Here is a 16951-nt window from a genome sequence, read left to right on the forward strand (position 1 = left end):
TTTACTCCATCTTGCCACCAGTGAACTCCTCAGCGATCCTCTTCTGTCGCTTAACGGAGCGGTCGTACTCGGATTCATAAACGTCCATAATCTTGGTGGAAGCTCCCGTCGTGGTCTCCAACATGTTGGCGATAGACGTGGGCTTGCCATGTATGTCCCAGACGTTCTCTGAGCTGCCGAATCGGCCATAGGCAGTGCCCTGCTTCTTGAAGAAGTCTGCGTCAAAGACGCGCTCGATTTCCGCCTTGAGCTCGGTCTCAGTGACGATGAAGTTGGAGGCATTGATGTAGAGCTCCATCAATGCATCGCGGCGAGCCCCGCGCTTGGCAGCCTCAATGGCCCAAACCTTGCGGCGCCCTTGCTCGGCACGCTCGAAGCGGTTGGGGTCTGGGTAAGTCTTGGTGTCCAGCACAGATTCCAGCACGGTGCTGCGAGTGAGGCGGTCGTCCTCTCGCTCCGCTGCCTTGGCGGCAGCGTTGTGCTCCCTGAACTTCTGGCTCACACGAGCGTTCCGGACGGCGTCACGACGATTCCTTCGGACCCAGAGCTCTTTCAAACCCAGCTCTAAGTTTTCACGACGGGTACTGGCCATCTTTTGCTTCCATTCTTGGGTCTCGTTCTTGGGCGGTTGCGGGTTGGCGGGCTTAGGAACGGTCTGCTTGATGTAGTCGGCTTGAACCTTGCGGTCGCCTTCCATGCGGGGGAAGACCTCGCGGGGAACCGGAAGGTGTCCTCGAACACGGGGGAGCTTCTTTTCGTCGGATTGGGGAGGTGTAGGAAGGCGAATATAGGAGGGAGACTCGGGAGGGACTTGGTTTTGGAGAGCGGCGACTGTCGAAAAGCCCCGCGAGGCCACGAAGAGCTGGCGAGCAGCCGCCCTCGGGCAGGAGGTCGTGAGGTGGAACGACATGACTTGAGAAGTCCACGCCAATTTCAGCGCAGAATGGCGACTTTTGAGATCGCAATTGGCGTCTTGAACCGTCGTCAGAGCCAATTCTGCACGAATCTGCGCCAGACAGAAAATCGAAGCCGGATCAAATTCACCGGATTATCTTGATCCGGCGGACGACCCCCCTGTCCGCAGGCATTTTTAGCGGCCCCGCTGCCAACCACCGCTGAGGGAGGTAGTGGGGCCTTTTCTACTGCTCAAGAAAAAAAGTTCTGGAGATAAATTTCTGGACCACCCAACTTTTTCCTTTGCCTTCCTCGTCGCCAGTACCTCGACCATTTTTCTTCATCATGGGTACTGGAAAGAAGGAGGCCACTCGGCGCGAGCGCCAGGGAAAGACTGGCGATGGCCTCGGAAATGTCAGGGTCAAGGGCGAGAACTTCTATCGGTAAGAACGCTGTCGCGAACGCTTGCTGTCCATTCTTGCTGACCCAGGTACCGCAGCGATGCGAAGAAGGTCAAGCACCTGAACATGTACAAGGACGGCAAGGCGCAGAGGAATGCCGAGGGAAAGATTGTCAAGGCTGCGTCGTTCCAGTCGCGCGACATCCCCAACGCCCGAATCGAGCCGAACCGCAAGTGGTTTACCAACACCCGAGTCGTCTCCCAGGATACCCTCAAGGCGTTCCGAGAGGCCATGGAGGAGAAGGCCAACGACCCGTACCAGGTCCTGCTCAAGTCCAACAAGCTGCCCATGAGCCTGATTCGCGATGGCAAGGACACCACCAACGGCATCAAGCAGCACAAGGCCAAGATGACTGTCGAGACATCACCGTTCGCAGAAGTCTTTGGACCTAAGGCGCAGAGGAAGCGAGTCAAGCTTAGTGTCAGCAACTTGGATGACCTGGCGGGCGACACTGAGAAGAGTATGGACACCTACCAGGAGCGACTCGAACAGCAGAGGCTACTTAGCGGTGCCTCTGGAGACGCGGAGAACGTTGGCCTCGATGACAAGCCACTCACGATGGCGATCGAGCCTGTGTTTGACAAGGGTCAGAGCAAGCGAATCTGGAACGAACTGTACAAGGTCATCGACTCTTCCGATGTGGTCATCCATGTTCTCGACGCTCGAGATCCAGTGGGAACACGGTGTCGCAGCATTGAGAAGTATCTCAAGGAAGAGGCTCCTCACAAGCACTTGATCTTCGTCCTGAACAAGTGCGACCTGGTTCCTACCAGCGTTGCGGTAAGTTTCGCTACTCTCTTTTCTTTTCTCTTTTCTCTCCCTTCCTCCTCGCACCCCAATGTTCTTTGTCAGGATTCATTCCTTTATTTCCCATGGAACGTGTCTGTTAAAACATTGGGAGAATATACACCATTCTCGACTGTCGACAGCGTTTTGTTGTTCGGCTGATGTGTGCCGTTTTGGTTACCATCGTGAGAAAGGTCCCGTGTCCGATTGAGTTGAAGCCTGCCTATGCCATATCCAATTTCTGGGGCATCGATTTCAGGTTTCTTAGTGATGACACAAACATTTCTTTATCTTGATTATGTATTGCTATACATGTTGGGTACGAATGCTAATTCGAACCAGGCCGGCTGGGTTCGCAGTCTATCCAAGGAGTATCCTACCTTGGCTTTCCACGCAAGCATCACCAACTCGTTTGGTAAGGGCTCGCTCATCCAACTCCTCCGACAATTCTCCTCCCTGCACTCGGACCGAAAACAGATCTCTGTTGGTTTGATTGGTGGCCCCAACACTGGAAAGTCCTCCATCATCAACACTCTCCTCAAGAAGAAGGTTTGCAACGTTGCACCTATTCCCGGAGAGACCAAGGTCTGGCAATATGTCAGCTTGATGAAGCGCATCTACCTGATCGACTGTCCCGGTATTGTTCCTCCTTCCAGCACCGACTCTCCTACCGACCTGGTACTTCGAGGTGTGGTGCGTGTCGAGAAGGTGGAACATCCCGAGCAGTACATCCAGCCTCTCTTGAACAGAGTCAAGCAGCACCATATGGAGAAGACATATGAGCTGAAGGGCTGGACAAACTCGACCGAGTTTCTGGAGCTTCTGGCCCGTAAAGCAGGTCGACTTCTCCGTGGAGGCGAACCTGATCTGGATGGAGTTGCCAAGATGGTTCTGAACGACTTCATGCGAGGCAAGATTCCCTGGTTCACTCCTGCGCCAAAGGCCGAAGGTGAAACCGAGGACAAGGTTGGAGGCCGAGAGGGCAGACTGGGCGAGATGCCTCGGAAGCGAAAGCAGGAAGACTCGGCTGAGGACGAGGATGCCTCTGCCGAGGCACAGCTGCAACAGGAGCTTGATGCTGCCCTCGAGAAGGCTGAGGAGCAAGGATCAGATGATTCTGATTCGGAGTTTGAAGGATTTGGAAGTGACACCGAAGACGCGCGGTCAAGGAAGCCGTCTTTCGGAGCCACTGTGGACGAGGAGAGTGAAGGAGAGAGCGCCTCAGAGGATGTGATATCGGTGGGCGGCTCGGAAGAGGATGTGGTGGAGGAAGAAGAGGAAGAGGAAAAGGCCCCTGCGCCTACAGTCAAGAGTAAAAAGAAGGGAAAAGGCGGTCGACCTAACAAACGTCAAAGGACATGATCGGCCTGGAGTCGGTCAATCTCTCTACCTTCATCCGAGAGAGTTGCTCGCGCCTTTCTCGACACCTTAATGATACCCACGTTAATGCTTCCACACACTTGTCTCGGTCCACCATGCGAAGTAGTTTCCCGATTCTCTCACGATTTACAGATCTCTCATATGCTTTCTCCTCGGTTCAGTTTCTTGATTCCGCCAATCAGTTGGGCTACCATCCTTGCGGCCAACGCCCCGCCTGTTGGTCCAGCCTTCTTGCCTGCCACCGTGAACAACTCACTTCAGGCATCAGTTGACGTGAGATGTCCGAGAAGAATAGTCTTGTTTTACACATATGAGAAGATTTGATTCTCCTTAGACGACTATCTTGACCGAAATCAACATGGCGACCCCAGACGAACCCCAATTGCAGGACGACTGGGCGACACTTACACAGCCGAGCAGGGAGCCTGCGATCACGAGATCGGACGCCACTCTGGACGAGATGCCCATAGAGATTCTCCGTGACATTGTCGACTACCTCTTTTTGCCTTTCGTGCAGGACTGTCGTCCTTGGGATAGCGAGTACGAAGACGAGTATCGCACCAGGCCATGGATCATCACGCCGCATGTCTCTGATGTTTGGGGAGACATGTCACGCTTGGCACGGACTTCCCGTCGACTGCACGATACCATCACGCCCTATCTTTTCGGGCTGGACGCCAGGTACAACGGAGCCTCTGCTCTTCTCATCTCTGCAAAGAGAAACATCCTGTCTGCCGTCGCCAAATCTTTAGAGGCCGGAGCTGATGTGAATGCCATTGATACGACGGAACCTATCTGTGAAAAGGCACAACTACGACCAAGACGATACCAGCCACCAGATCCGGAAGAGCAGAGATGGGAACACGAACCTATCACCCTGACAGCACTTCACTGGGCAGCCCTTCTAGGACATGAACAAGTTGTCGATCTGCTTCTTGACTGGGGCGCTGATGTTGGGCACTCTGGGCAGACTTGTGTCGGGATCAACGCTTCATCGCCAATTGACTTTACCTGCAAGTCATTTATTCGCGCCATGATTCAGATTAAATGTCGATCTACCGGGAAAGCATACGCCAGCTGTAGTCTTTATCTCGAGTATAACACGAATGCCTTGTACTTTGCGCTTCTGGAGTCTCGCAGCGAGTCACAACAAGCCAAGACAGCGGCGCGGGCTGCAATTACAAAACGCCTTATTCAGGCTGGCTCATCTCTTATCACGCATACCGGGGTTGGGCTTCACGCATTGCATCAAACGTGTGCGGACTGGAACGCTGAGGTTGTCGAATGGCTCCTAGAGGTGGTCGGTGTCGATCCGAATGTTCCTGACGCGATGGACAACACACCTCTTCACCATGTTGCTATGTGGCGCGACCATCCTGCAAGTCTTGATCCTGGACCGGTAGTTCGACTGCTCCTAGAGCGAGGAGCCGATATCAACGCAAGGAATGCCGATGACGAGACACCACTTCAGGCTTGTTTCCGAAGGAAGAGCCGTTACAGCCAGGCTGCATACTGGGTCACTATTGAGCTTATTAAAGGAGGAGCGTACTTACCTGATGCCATCTCTAGGTATAGGAAGAGGCCCTACCTTGAACGGGACGAGATGGACCGGGTGCTGCAAGAAGCTAGAGCTGGGGGCTTGGTAAAGAAGTTGGATGAACCCGAGGACCTAGAGGAGAGGAAAGAGAGGGCCTTTAAGATGGCCAATCACTGGGTCTACAGCCGGGCGAATTTTGGCAAGTCGGTTCCTGAAGAAGTGGCTGCTTGGAGTCAAGCACAGTGGCGGCGGTATTGGATAGATACGACGATGGGGTGGCATTGTCACAATGCGAATTGCAGGGACTATGGTGAAGAGCCGGTTGATCTTGTAGTTTTGTGAATGAGAAGTCAATTGAGGGTGACTACTCGTAGACAGCCTTGGCTGAGAAGAGTGTGCTGAGCTTTCTAGATCGTGGACGTCCATTGTCTCCTTGAAACCCTAGCATGTGAAAAATGACTGCAGATGCAATTTTTCGAAGCTTTGTATATCTAGTCTGCATCTTATTACCTCCCGTGTTACATGCACTTCAATCACATCGCATTGACCTCTTCACTAATTGAGATGCCCACGAGGTTTCAACTTGTATAATATTCCGTTTCTGTTTTACATATGTGTGATGAGTCAACAACTCGGTCTGAACTCCCCGATCTTAGATATGTGATAACAGTCATGATAACAGAACGTGAGCACCAATACCACTAAACATCACCACATGGGGAAATAGCAAAAGTAGAAGATACAGCCTCCCACCCTGGAGTTAGGCAGGAGAGAAATTGCCCTGGAGGGCAAAAGAATAAACAGCTGCCCCCACACAGGATTGAACTATGGACCTTTGCATTACAAGTGCAACGCTCTACCACTGAGCTATAAGGGCTGTTGTTGAAGGGCGAGCTTCTATGACGCACCAAGAGCTACGCAGAGGGGAATGCCCGAGAGGGCAAAAAATTAAATCGATGCCCCCACACAGGATTGAACTATGGACCTTTGCATTACAAGTGCAACGCTCTACCACTGAGCTATAAGGGCAGCTTTTGTTGAAGTGGCGACTCCATGTTGGGCGCTATAGATGTAAGCCGGGGCATCATCATCTCCTTCCCCATATCTTCGACCTTTAATTCGGTTCAAATCGTGTCGGAATAAATAATAATTTCTATCTATGTGCCTCGTTACTTCCTAGACTCGAAACCTGGGCTACAAGTCGGAGAAAGTACGTGGGTTTGCTCCGCCGGAGAACTGATGTATTCTCTCTTCCACCGGAATGGTCCCACCGGAGCCATCACGCACTTACACCGGGGGGTGTTGATGCACCGTCATGTACGTCTAATGTGGCTTCGACCAAGAAAAGTTGGGGTATTTGTGAATTATGATCGTCTATATAAAGCATCATGGCCTTTCTATTAGGCATCTATCAAATTCACCAGTCGCATATACTCGAAACAACATCAATTCTTGATCATATTCCCCAGCAAACATGGCCGCCACAAACGAGATCACAGTCACCTTGCGCCAGCTGGCCAAGATGATTGACCACTCTCTGCTGCACCCCACCATGACCGACGCCGACATCCTCAGCGGTCTTGCCATCGCCAAGAAGTACAACGTGGCTACCGCCTGCGTGAAGCCATACCTCATTCCTCTTGCAAAGAAGAAGCTCGAAGGCTCTGAAGTTCTCGTCTGTCCTGTCATCGGCTTTCCCCACGGAAACAGCACCACCGAAGTCAAGGTCTTTGAGGCCGATGCTGCCGCGGCTGCTGGCGGGAAGGAGGTTGACATGGTCATCAACATTGGCAAGGCTCTTGGAGGTGACTGGGAATATGTGGCCGACGAGATTCGGCAGATCAATGATGCCGTCGTCAAGCACGGCGCCATTCTTAAGGTCATTTTCGAAAACGACTACCTCGAAGAGAAGCACATCGTCAAACTTTGCGAGATCTGTTCTGACATTGGTGTTGGATTCGTCAAAACATCGACGGGCTACGGCTTCGTGAAGCAGCCAAACGGCCTTTATTCGTACAAGGGCGCCACGGTGCCTCACTTGAAGCTCATGCGGGAAAAGTCAAAGCCCGAAGTTCAGGTCAAGGCTGCTGGAGGAGTGAGAACCCTGGATGATTTGCTGCACGTCATGTCGCTTGGTGTGACGCGGATTGGCGCCACAGCTACCGTTTCCATCATGGAGGAGGCTGTTAAGAGGGGAATCACGGACGAGCCTACGACTGTCAAGTTCAAGCCAATTGACAGTGGCTCTGCTGGTGGATATTAGGTGGATAAGGTAAAGATGGAGGAAAAAGCTATGGCAGTTGTGTGCATTAGGAGGGACAGAAATATGTCGTAATGAGACCTGTTGGGTCCCACCTTGATTTTTTGTCTTTGTTTCCTGATTGTGGGAATCAATATATTTGTCCTTTCACAACTCTCTGCCTTGATAAACTCCCACTCATGTTTGCCTTTCGATGATCACAGGATATAGGCAAGCACGAGAAAAGTCAGATACAAACGAAGCGAAGACAAAGAACACAAATTTGATGTCAAACAAACAATGTGTTCTTTATTATAGTTGAAGCCCGGCCCTTGATGGGTTAACTGAGCCAGAAGATCGATGTCAAACAAAACAAGGCGCTTTGCAGTTGTTTGACCTCACAATGATGCTTCGATAAAAGGCCGATGCAGGTTACGGATCGGCCCGCGGCAGTTTGATGGGGCATCAAGTGTCATGATTGCCACAAAATAGTCCCTGCGGCTTCTAACAGGCATTGAGATAGTAAAGTCTCCTATAGTTACTATGCAGAGAGCTTAAGCTAAATTTATTACAGAACTGATCGTGCGACCCCTCTTTGAGTTATGTAGACTCGCCGTGTTTTACCTACTTCGAGAGCTACTAACTTCTGTTACATCCGCTTAAGGTGCAACGTACCGTTGAAATAGCTATATAACCCCCTATAGATACCAATAGTAATGTAGACTACTTGTTGTAGAGGAAATGTTTAACGTTGTTATTCACCGATTCGAAAGCTAGAGGGGCAAAGTCCCCTGAATCGACTAGTTGGGCGAAAGTTACCGGCGGAGGCCCTTCCACCGGATGGAGACATCACCCTTCAGTGAGATACCCCGCCTTATGCATGAAAACTATCGGTCGTTGAGAATCATTGGCTATGGATCGAGTGTCATCAAGGTATAAAAGGACATGGAAGTATCAAGATGCGAAATGAACACAGACTCATACCCTCCCCACACTATTGCTGTTCCACCCCACGATCCCTAACGACATGGACCAAGCTGGCCCCCTTCCACTTACTTGCAAAGCAGGGGTCGTGATAAAGCATGGACCCGACTTCAAAGTAGAAATCCAAGACGTGCCTGTTCCCGAGCCTGGTAAGTCGTCCAATGGCACTTCAGATGAACACTAGCGCAATACAAACTGAACACAGGCCCGGACGAGATCCTGATCCGACTCAATGCTACTGGTATATGTTACAGCGATATACACTACATGCTGGAGGATTTGCCACTGCCAAGAATGAGAGACTACGGAGTTCGGTCCCCAGGGCACGAGGGCGCGGGTGTCGTTGTCAAGGTGGGCGTACTTGTTAAGAACTGGAAGCTCGGTGATCGTGCTGGGGTGAAGCCAACTTGGAATACGTGCATGTCTTGCCAGCTCTGCTGGTCGGGGCTCGAATGCCACTGTGCTGAGGCTGTCCCTACTGGCCTCAAGGTTCCAGGTAAGTTCTCGGTTATGAGAAACAAGTTTCCGCTATTCAGTAGCAGTATTAGTTCTGAGCTAATATCCATACCTACTGTCCTTTGCAGGAACTTACCAGCAGTATATCTTGAGCCCAGCTAGATATACTTCTAGAATCCCGGACGGGGTAGACGACTTCTCGGCTGGCCCTATCATGTGCAGCGGATCAACCATGTATCGGTCTGTATGTTGCCAGTAACCCTTGATCAATTACCGTTTGACCCAAGCTAAGTTGTCCAGCTTGTTGAGTCTCAACTTAGGCCTGGACATTGGGCCGCATTCCTTGGGGCTGGTGGAGGTGTAGGCCACATGGGCGTACAACTTGCCAAGGCAATGGGCCTTCGGGTAATCGGTATCGACGCTGGCGAAAAGAAACGCAAAATGTGCATGGATCTTGGCTGTGAAGAGTTTGTTGATTTTTCTGATGCGAAGGACGTCCCTGAGGAGATCAAGCGCATCACCTTTGGCAAAGGGGTTGATGGGGTGTTTGTTACGGCATCGTCGCCAACGTCGTATGCCATGGCTACCAAGATGGCCTGCATCGGCGGGAGGATCATGTGTGTTGGGATGCCCCCTTCTGGGACTGCCTTTGCTGGTGATGATCCCATGTTTCTGATGCTCCGCAACCTCAAGGTCATTGGAACACTTACTGGGTCCGTGAAGGACACTGAAGATGCGCTGGAGTTTGCCGCACGGGGTTTGTTGAAACCCGTATACGAGCTATTTGGCATTGATAGCTTACCGGAGGCTGTTGACTTATTGAGACAAGGCAAGGTTGCGGGCCGGTGTGTGATTGACTTCAACGCCTAACCAGCCGCACATAAAAGATCTCCTATATGGGTCTATATATACGATGTTTAAGTTACAATGTCGCTCGTTCAAACGAAATTGATCAACGGGTTCAAAAGAGAAGCTGCCTGAATTGTGTTGACCCCTTCTCATCGCCCACTGTACCCGAGTAGTTCACAGAGTGTCTTCCAAGCATCCTCAACATGTTGAGGTATGTCCACATGAACGATGGAACCCTTCCCATTTGGCCCGTATCCATTCTCGTCGTCCCGCATTCGTGGGATTTCGCCGACAAGAAGAGACATGAACCGATCCATACTCCAGAGGCCCTCTTTCCAGCTGTTCCCCATACCCAAGTCGGCAAAATCCAAATATGACAAGAGGCTGTTGGTGCCTCCTACTGAAGCTTCTTTGGCTATCACTTTCGGTACGAATGTTGGCCAGCTGCTGAAAATTGGAGGCACTTCGATCGTGTCGGAGTACACCTGTTCGAATGCAGCTACTGTGCGCCTACACATGGTAGGGTCCTGAGCAACTACTATCGATCTTGGTGACTTGAATCCGTGAGCGTCTAAAAGCTCTCTTGTCTTCTGGGCATTAAGTGCGCAGTTCGTTGAAGCGTCCTCCACAAGAACGGTTAGGCCTTGCCGCTGTGTATCTTCGGACCCCGGGTTGTTGCTGTTGGCTTGCATATCGAAGAACCTCTCCCAGATCGCTTGCAAGATGCGACCTTCGGGCTGTCCTTGCACTTGTTCAGCAAGAGTGTTGTACCGTGGGTGACAAAGAACAGCGTCGTGCATCAACTGAGTTGAATGGCCAATCCCTCCACAGAGAACAAAACCGAAAGATTCTTGATTTGATGAATATGCGCCTGTTTTTAAGGTTAGATTGGTTTAGCACTATTGTAGCTGTAGGATCGTGAGTAAGTTTACAGACCAGTCGCTTTGGTTAGCTCCGTCACCGCGGACATGACGGTCTCCGCAGTGGATAGAACTGCGGATGCACATATAACTATGATGCCTGTAGAATGTGAATCCCCAGTAGCATTTTGATTCTGCGTACTCGTGGATGGCTGACAGAGAGCGTGCTTGAGATCTGAAAGGGTCCGAATTTGTTCTTGGGCAACAAATGCCGAGATAGTATTGGCAGCTTCGGCAGCCAGCACTGCTTCTTTGAAAGAACCCATCATTATTCTGGATGAGCGAGAGTGGGACAATAGAGCTTGATGTTGTGAAAGTTCAGATGCAAACGAGGTGATGAAGCAAACAGACATTCACGAAGCGGAGCAACCGAAAACGGATTCGGGTGTGGCCGCAGGTTCCAAAAAAGGAAATTGGTTCCGGTGGAACAACTTTAACTTGACTTCTTCCCGACCCGGCGGCATTCTTCACCTGGCTTCCTGAATGACCTGCATTGTCTTATCATTCCGTTTCATTTGCTTGTTATCGGAAGAAACACGAGGTTAATCCCAGGCATGAGAGGAAAGGTTCCCAGCGCATGTGAGAGATGTCGCAAACAGAAGCTCAAGGTGAGTATCCTCCCGTTTCTCTCCTTGCTACGCCAACAACTGTAGCTGAGAAAGGACTTAGTGCGACATTGAGCGGCCTTGTACCCTATGTGTGCGGTCCAACGTAGAGTGTATCACTCCCCCGGTCGAAAGATGGAGAGTCCACCATCCGCAGAAGGAAACCCCCACCTCCCGTGGAGAGCCAGCAGCCAAACGGCGTCGGCTCCGTCGGACGAGAGATGGGTCTTCTGCGCCTGCATCTCAACCTGAAGGGGAAGGACCTGCCAGCCCTGAAGTCATCAGTTCAAGCCCAGTTCAAGCCCCTGACGATTCTACTGGAGACGCTCCCTGGAATGCGAGTTCCACAATCACACTTGTCGAAGAAGTACGACTTGAAGATGATCAAGGTCCATATTGACGGTGTCGCTGAAACTGATTTTTAGGCATTCCATCATCATGAAGCGCCTTCACCCGAGGAGGCAGAGACATCTGCTTTCCTAGCAAGCACATGGGCTCACCCGAGACCAAGAGTATCAGGACAGCGACAACCACAGGGAGCACCGAGTCCGTTGCAGCGAATGCTTTCTCAGCACCTCCAGAATACCCGACGTCTCCAAGTCCCAAGATCGTCCATCTCCATCGCCACAGAGCAAGAACTGTTGATGCTGCTACCTGACTTGGAAGTGGCGACGACACTGGTCGAAAACTACTTCAATCGGATTCATTGGTTCATGCTGGTCTTTCATCAACGCGATTTTAGGAACAAGTTCCAAAATCTATACGGCCCTGGCCCACGTCCTTCTAATGAGGCTAGCCAAACCAACGGCCGTGTTGGTTACACTGCTGTACTCCTGGCTGTCTTTGCAACCAGCTTGCAATACACCAATGCTGAGCAGAAGGACCTCTTACTCTCGCACGGCATCGACGCCGAAGCACTCAAAAACAACATATTGGTAGGGCTCAAGCTCAGATTTCTCGACATCATATCATTGGGCTCTTTGGAGGTTGTCCAGATGTGTATTCTGCTGGGAAGTTACTACCTCTATCATGGAGAGCCCGAGATGGCATGGCCGCTGTGCGGCTCCGGTTTGCGCATAGCTCAAGCACTTAACCTCCATCGCAGGGTCCCAAACGACAAATCCGATGACGAGTCTCTTCGGAAGATGATTGAAGATCGAAAACGTGCCTGGTGGGCCATCTACGAGATTGAAACTTTCTGTTCAATGCTCTACGGCTTTCCTTCGAGTATCTCTGACCGCGATTGCGACATTGCTCCCCTTAACCCCTATGACGAATACTCGGGCTCCATGTCGGAGGAGCAGTACGCGACGAAACCGAACCTTTTGTTCTTCAAATGTGCCATGTCGAAACTGTCAGCGATTGTCAAGTCCGCGTTGGACGATCTCTACGGGACTCGTTGTAACGGGGAGCGGCAAGGCCCGAGCCAAGCCGCCCGTTTGAAGAGCCTCGTCAACAAGGTGGCATCTTTAAATTCAAGACTACTTAGATGGAACGATACTCTCTCTCCGAAACTCAAGTATGACGAGTTGGCTGGCCAATCATTGACTAGTAATCAAGTGGCTGGTCATTCAACTCAATCCGAGGTGGAGTTTGAAGAACACCTCTTCAGACTCCAAGCACTCTCGCTCAAGCTGGCATACGAAAATGCGAGAATTCTCATCCACAGGCCTTTATTATCCTTCAAAATGCGCCGACCTCCCTCTGAAGCTCGAGAAGATACTCCTGGCTACCAAGACCCCTTTCAGCTCGCAATGGATACTTGCCGAGACGCAGCGCTACAAATATCCCAGGTCGGATCAACCGTGTACTTACGAGAAGCTTCTGAAACATATGCGATTGCATTTGTCTCTCTGCATCTTCTTACCGCTGGAGTGACCCTGTGCATATCAATATCACTCGATCCACTGAGCCTGAAAGCCTATGAATCGAGAATGGGGATTCGAAGACTTATGCAGATACAAGCTTGGTTGAAAGAGAAATCTATTGTTGCTGCCCAAGGGCTCGATATAACAACAAGACTGATGTCTTTGGTCATGGCTAAGGAAGTCGACGCCATGTTCGAGGTTGGTCCAGGGGGCCAAACAACAGGCAAACGGCCAACAGATTATGAACGAGGTGACGCCTCCACGGGAATTTCCTTAGAGAGACCCTCTGAGCAAGCTCCAGCACAGACGCCAGTAGAAGTATCAGCAGCCGCTGATGGAGATCTTTCCGAGTTATCACACATCGATCTGCCCAGCGAAACAATCGATGGGACATTCGATGACCAACTCGTCGAGTTTTGCGAGAATACATTCATGACGGAAGCAGTTTTGGAATATGAGCAAGGTATGTGGTATTTCAATCGGGAAACAAGAAAATATTGATTCACTGACGGGTTGCACAGCCATCACAAACCCATTGAGTATAGCCAACCCGAACGAAGAGCCCGTGTTCTTTGATAATCAACAAGACACCTTCTTAGGAGGTACTTCACTCGGTCAGGAGCAAGGTTGGATCTGGGGCTGGAATTTCTTGGGTTAGGGCTTGATAGGCGTTCTTGCCCATTTGATGAGGCACGTGAATCTCACGGTTGATGTTTGTTGAGGGAAAGATGAGTCGTCAGGCTCGTGACATGTCTGCATTCTGAGGGCCAGGCGTCTCGCAAGTACGTAAGACTTTCTTTACATAATAGAGATCAATCATCTCGAGAAGGTTTACACACACGTGATTTGGGACAAGATGACTCCTTCCAGGCACCCGCGATCCATCTTTTGCTTTGAAATTGAAGGGTTCACAGCTTCCTCGATAGGTATCTAGTCTGTTCTCCCCAGTGGTTTTATTCTAGGGCTACAATGCCTCGGCAGAGAGAAGCCTTCAATAGAGGCAGAGTGCAATCTTGCTCGAGTGATGGCATCTGGTGTTGTGGTCTTTGCGAGATGCCATTCTCGCCTCTCAAACTCAACTGGAGGAGTCACCGGCGGTTTACAAACTAAGGTTCAACAACAACCCGACCATGCCCACCAAGATAATCCGGGTTCCGAACATACATGAGGGAGAGTTCGAGCTCACGGATATGAGAAATTTCTGTCATAAAAGACCGAGTGCCCGCCAGCAGTCTGGCCAGCCCTGCACTGCCCGCCAGTTGTCAAGATTCCGTTCCTCCCCTAGCAACTGACATGCTCAGAGTTTCCTGCCCCGACGACACATAGCAACGAACGAACACAAAAAGACGAAACCTTGATGGGAAGCAAAACAAGAGCCGGTACTGAATCTTGTTTTGTTTACCCATCTCGGGTTCGTTTGTTTATTCTCTTTGCTACACACTCGCTATCCTCTCTTCCGCTCCGTCTTTACTATCCCGCATATTCATCACAGCAATAACAAAATGAATTTTTCATCAATAATGAGCTCACCGGTAGCGGACCAGTACCAGGTTGATGAATTCAACTATGGGCCACCCCCGGCTTCATTTTTCACAGGTCCGGCTGCTCGCCAGATTCAGAATCCCCAGCACATTTTCATGAATTATCCTCAGCCGGTTCCATTGGTAAGAAACATATTCCCTAATCCCAAGGTCAAGATTCTAATAGGTTCAAAGCAGAGGCCCGGGTCGGCTTTTCAACCCCTTCAGGCGAGAGATGGGTGCCCAGATATCGACCTGATGGCACTCCAGCCTGCACCTCAGGCGTCGACTCCCGGGATGCATCCTACTTCGAACTACTGCTTCCAAGCGGGGAATCAGGAGCCGAACGATATGCAGAATATGCATAGTCTGCCTGTCGGTGCAGGGTTCAACGGCTACCATCAACCGCTTCCCAACGCCTGGTACTCCCAGCCCTCGCCGAACGTTGCTGGGGCTGCTTTTCAAGGGATGCCAGCTGGCCAGGCCTCTCATCAGGTCCCTCCTCAGCTTCCCCAGGCCTATGGCAGCATTGCCGGGGGCCCTTTGCCGGAGATGCCAGGAAACCAGACCCCTCAACCCTTTGTTAATGCCAACCAGGCTGCTCCTTGGGGAACATTCGTTGATCAGACTCCTCACGGGAGTTATCAACCCTCTGCCAACATGACTATGACCGCTCCTCAGAATTCACTTGTCAGTCAGCCCTTTGTTAATACCACCGGGGCTGCTCCTCAGGTCACTCCTCAGGCCTTTCAGCCCTCTGTCAAGAATACCGGGGCCGCTTCTTGGGAAATACTAGTTGATCAGACCCCTCACCAGAGTCATCAGCTCTCCACCAACATCCCCTCGGCCGCTCCTCAGCAGTCACTAGTCGATCAACCCTCCCAGCCCCCTGTTAACATCGCAAGGGCTACGCCTCGAGGGAGGTCAGTTAACCAGGCCGCTAACAAGGGCTCTCCAGAGGTCCCTCCTCAGGCTCTTCAGTCCTCTACCAACGTCACTGGGACTACTCCTCGGGGAACACTCGGTAATCAGACTCCTCACGGGAGTCACCAACCCTCTACCAACACTGCCGCGACTGGTCCTCAGAAGTCAACAGACTGCCAGCCCTCTAAGTCCACTGTTGAAAACACAGGGGCTGCTCATTGTGGAACACTCGGTAGCCAGAGTTCTCACGAGAGTCATCAGTCCTTTACCAACAGGGCAATCACTGCTCTTCAGCAGATACTTGACAACCAGAGCCCTCGACGCTCTGTTAGCGCCACCGGGGCTGCTACCCAGGGGGAGCCAATCAGCCAGGCCTCTCATGGGAGCCATCAACCATCTATCAACACCGCAGTGACTGCTCCTCAAAAGTCACTAGTCATTCAGCCCTCTCAACCCGTCGCTGGCCTCACCGGGGCTGCTCCTCAGGAGAGACCAGTTGGCCACAATGGCCTTGAGGTACACAGCAGGATACATGGCAGCCGAGTCAATGGCGTCAGAAAATCAACCACCGCCCAGTCTCCAACCACGTCTCGCGGCCGCAAGAAGTCCGAAAAGAAGAATCCGAGCCCAACAAAGACGCAGCCACAGAAATCCTGTCCCCCACCGCCCCCAGCTAAGGACATACTCAAGCAGAATGAATGCATCAGCTGGGAGGCCGACATGGCCCGTCACCTCCATAATAGCAATGTGATGGGTCTCTACAAGATTGGAGATTATCTGTGCGACGTGCACGCCGCCTCTGGCGACTTCGTCAAACTCGCTAGGCGTGGTGTTACACCTGACGGGGAGTACTTCTGGCGCCACACCATCCTAGGGCAGCGTATTCACTCCGTTGGCGCAGAGCATCTCAATGGCAGGATTGTTTGCTCGAGCAACGGCGCCTTTATAGGGATGGAGGACTCGCAGGGAAATATGATTGTTCCTAAGTGGCAATTCACCGACCCTGTGGACCTGGAGAGCAAGTCCAAGGAGCGGAAGGATCAGAGCGAATCCAAGGAGCTGAAGGATCAGAGCGAGTCCAAGGAGCTGAAGAATCAGAGTGAGTTCAAGAAACTGAAGGAGGCGCTGAAGAATTGGAGAACCACACTCAAAAAGGAGACAGCAGCAATCTCAGGACTCAAACCTGGCTGTGATCCGATGTGGTTCTAATTCAACAACCCGTTTCAGGGATCCAATCGTGGGACGAGATACCCCAGAATGTTGGGCAGAGAGCATAATCAGCGCTGGAGGGATTCAAGCGTGTTGGAAAGGAGTGTTTTTACTACTCTTTATCGGTTAGTGGTTGAGGTTAAAATTGTAAGACTAGGTCATGTGAGAATAGGGATGTATTAGGGTATAGGTATGTTTAGGAAGATGGAAGGATACCAGGAGTATACGATGTTTTGGACGATGGAAGGGGTACGAGGGGTATGGAGTTTCTTGGATGAGGCAAGGCTCGTTTCGGAGCGGGCTTTCAGGCCACAAGCGT

At 51.4% G+C, this 16951-nt stretch overlaps 6 protein-coding genes across 6 annotated transcripts; 5 read left to right on the top strand and 1 right to left on the bottom strand.

Moving 5' to 3' along the window:
* Position 1: 1 nt before the first annotated feature.
* On the bottom strand, positions 2 to 1018 carry NCS57_00043100 (uncharacterized protein; the record flags this gene model as incomplete). The annotated part of the gene is made up of 1 exon (XM_053050517.1): positions 2 to 1018. The coding sequence occupies exon 1, from the start codon at positions 908 to 910 to the stop codon at positions 2 to 4; it is 909 nt and encodes a 302-aa protein (XP_052919032.1). The 5' UTR covers positions 911 to 1018.
* A 221-nt stretch (positions 1019 to 1239) lies between these two features.
* NCS57_00043200 (Nucleolar GTP-binding protein 2) lies at positions 1240 to 3503 on the top strand (the record flags this gene model as incomplete). The annotated part of the gene is made up of 3 exons (XM_053050518.1): positions 1240 to 1337; positions 1385 to 2135; positions 2484 to 3503. The coding sequence occupies 3 exons, from the start codon at positions 1240 to 1242 to the stop codon at positions 3501 to 3503; spliced, it is 1869 nt and encodes a 622-aa protein (XP_052919033.1).
* Positions 3504 to 6532: 3029 nt separating this feature from the next.
* Positions 6533 to 7321, top strand: NCS57_00043300 (Deoxyribose-phosphate aldolase; the record flags this gene model as incomplete). The annotated part of the gene is made up of 1 exon (XM_053050519.1): positions 6533 to 7321. The coding sequence occupies one exon, from the start codon at positions 6533 to 6535 to the stop codon at positions 7319 to 7321; it is 789 nt and encodes a 262-aa protein (XP_052919034.1).
* A 1003-nt stretch (positions 7322 to 8324) lies between these two features.
* Positions 8325 to 9607, top strand: NCS57_00043400 (PKS-ER domain-containing protein; the record flags this gene model as incomplete). The annotated part of the gene is made up of 4 exons (XM_053050520.1): positions 8325 to 8430; positions 8487 to 8777; positions 8866 to 8981; positions 9038 to 9607. 4 exons carry the CDS (start codon positions 8325 to 8327, stop codon positions 9605 to 9607), a joined length of 1083 nt encoding a protein of 360 aa, XP_052919035.1.
* A 1381-nt stretch (positions 9608 to 10988) lies between these two features.
* On the top strand, positions 10989 to 13637 carry NCS57_00043500 (Fungal-trans domain-containing protein; the record flags this gene model as incomplete). The annotated part of the gene is made up of 4 exons (XM_053050521.1): positions 10989 to 11114; positions 11176 to 11478; positions 11537 to 13442; positions 13501 to 13637. Exons 1-4 carry the CDS (start codon positions 11061 to 11063, stop codon positions 13635 to 13637), a joined length of 2400 nt encoding a protein of 799 aa, XP_052919036.1. The 5' UTR covers positions 10989 to 11060.
* Positions 13638 to 14499: 862 nt separating this feature from the next.
* Positions 14500 to 16632, top strand: NCS57_00043600 (uncharacterized protein; the record flags this gene model as incomplete). The annotated part of the gene is made up of 2 exons (XM_053050522.1): positions 14500 to 14643; positions 14695 to 16632. The coding sequence occupies 2 exons, from the start codon at positions 14500 to 14502 to the stop codon at positions 16630 to 16632; spliced, it is 2082 nt and encodes a 693-aa protein (XP_052919037.1).
* Positions 16633 to 16951: the final 319 nt, after the last annotated feature.

Source organism: Fusarium keratoplasticum, chromosome 1, assembly GCF_025433545.1.
Source record: "Fusarium keratoplasticum isolate Fu6.1 chromosome 1, whole genome shotgun sequence".
Lineage (NCBI taxonomy): Eukaryota > Fungi > Ascomycota > Sordariomycetes > Hypocreales > Nectriaceae > Fusarium > Fusarium keratoplasticum.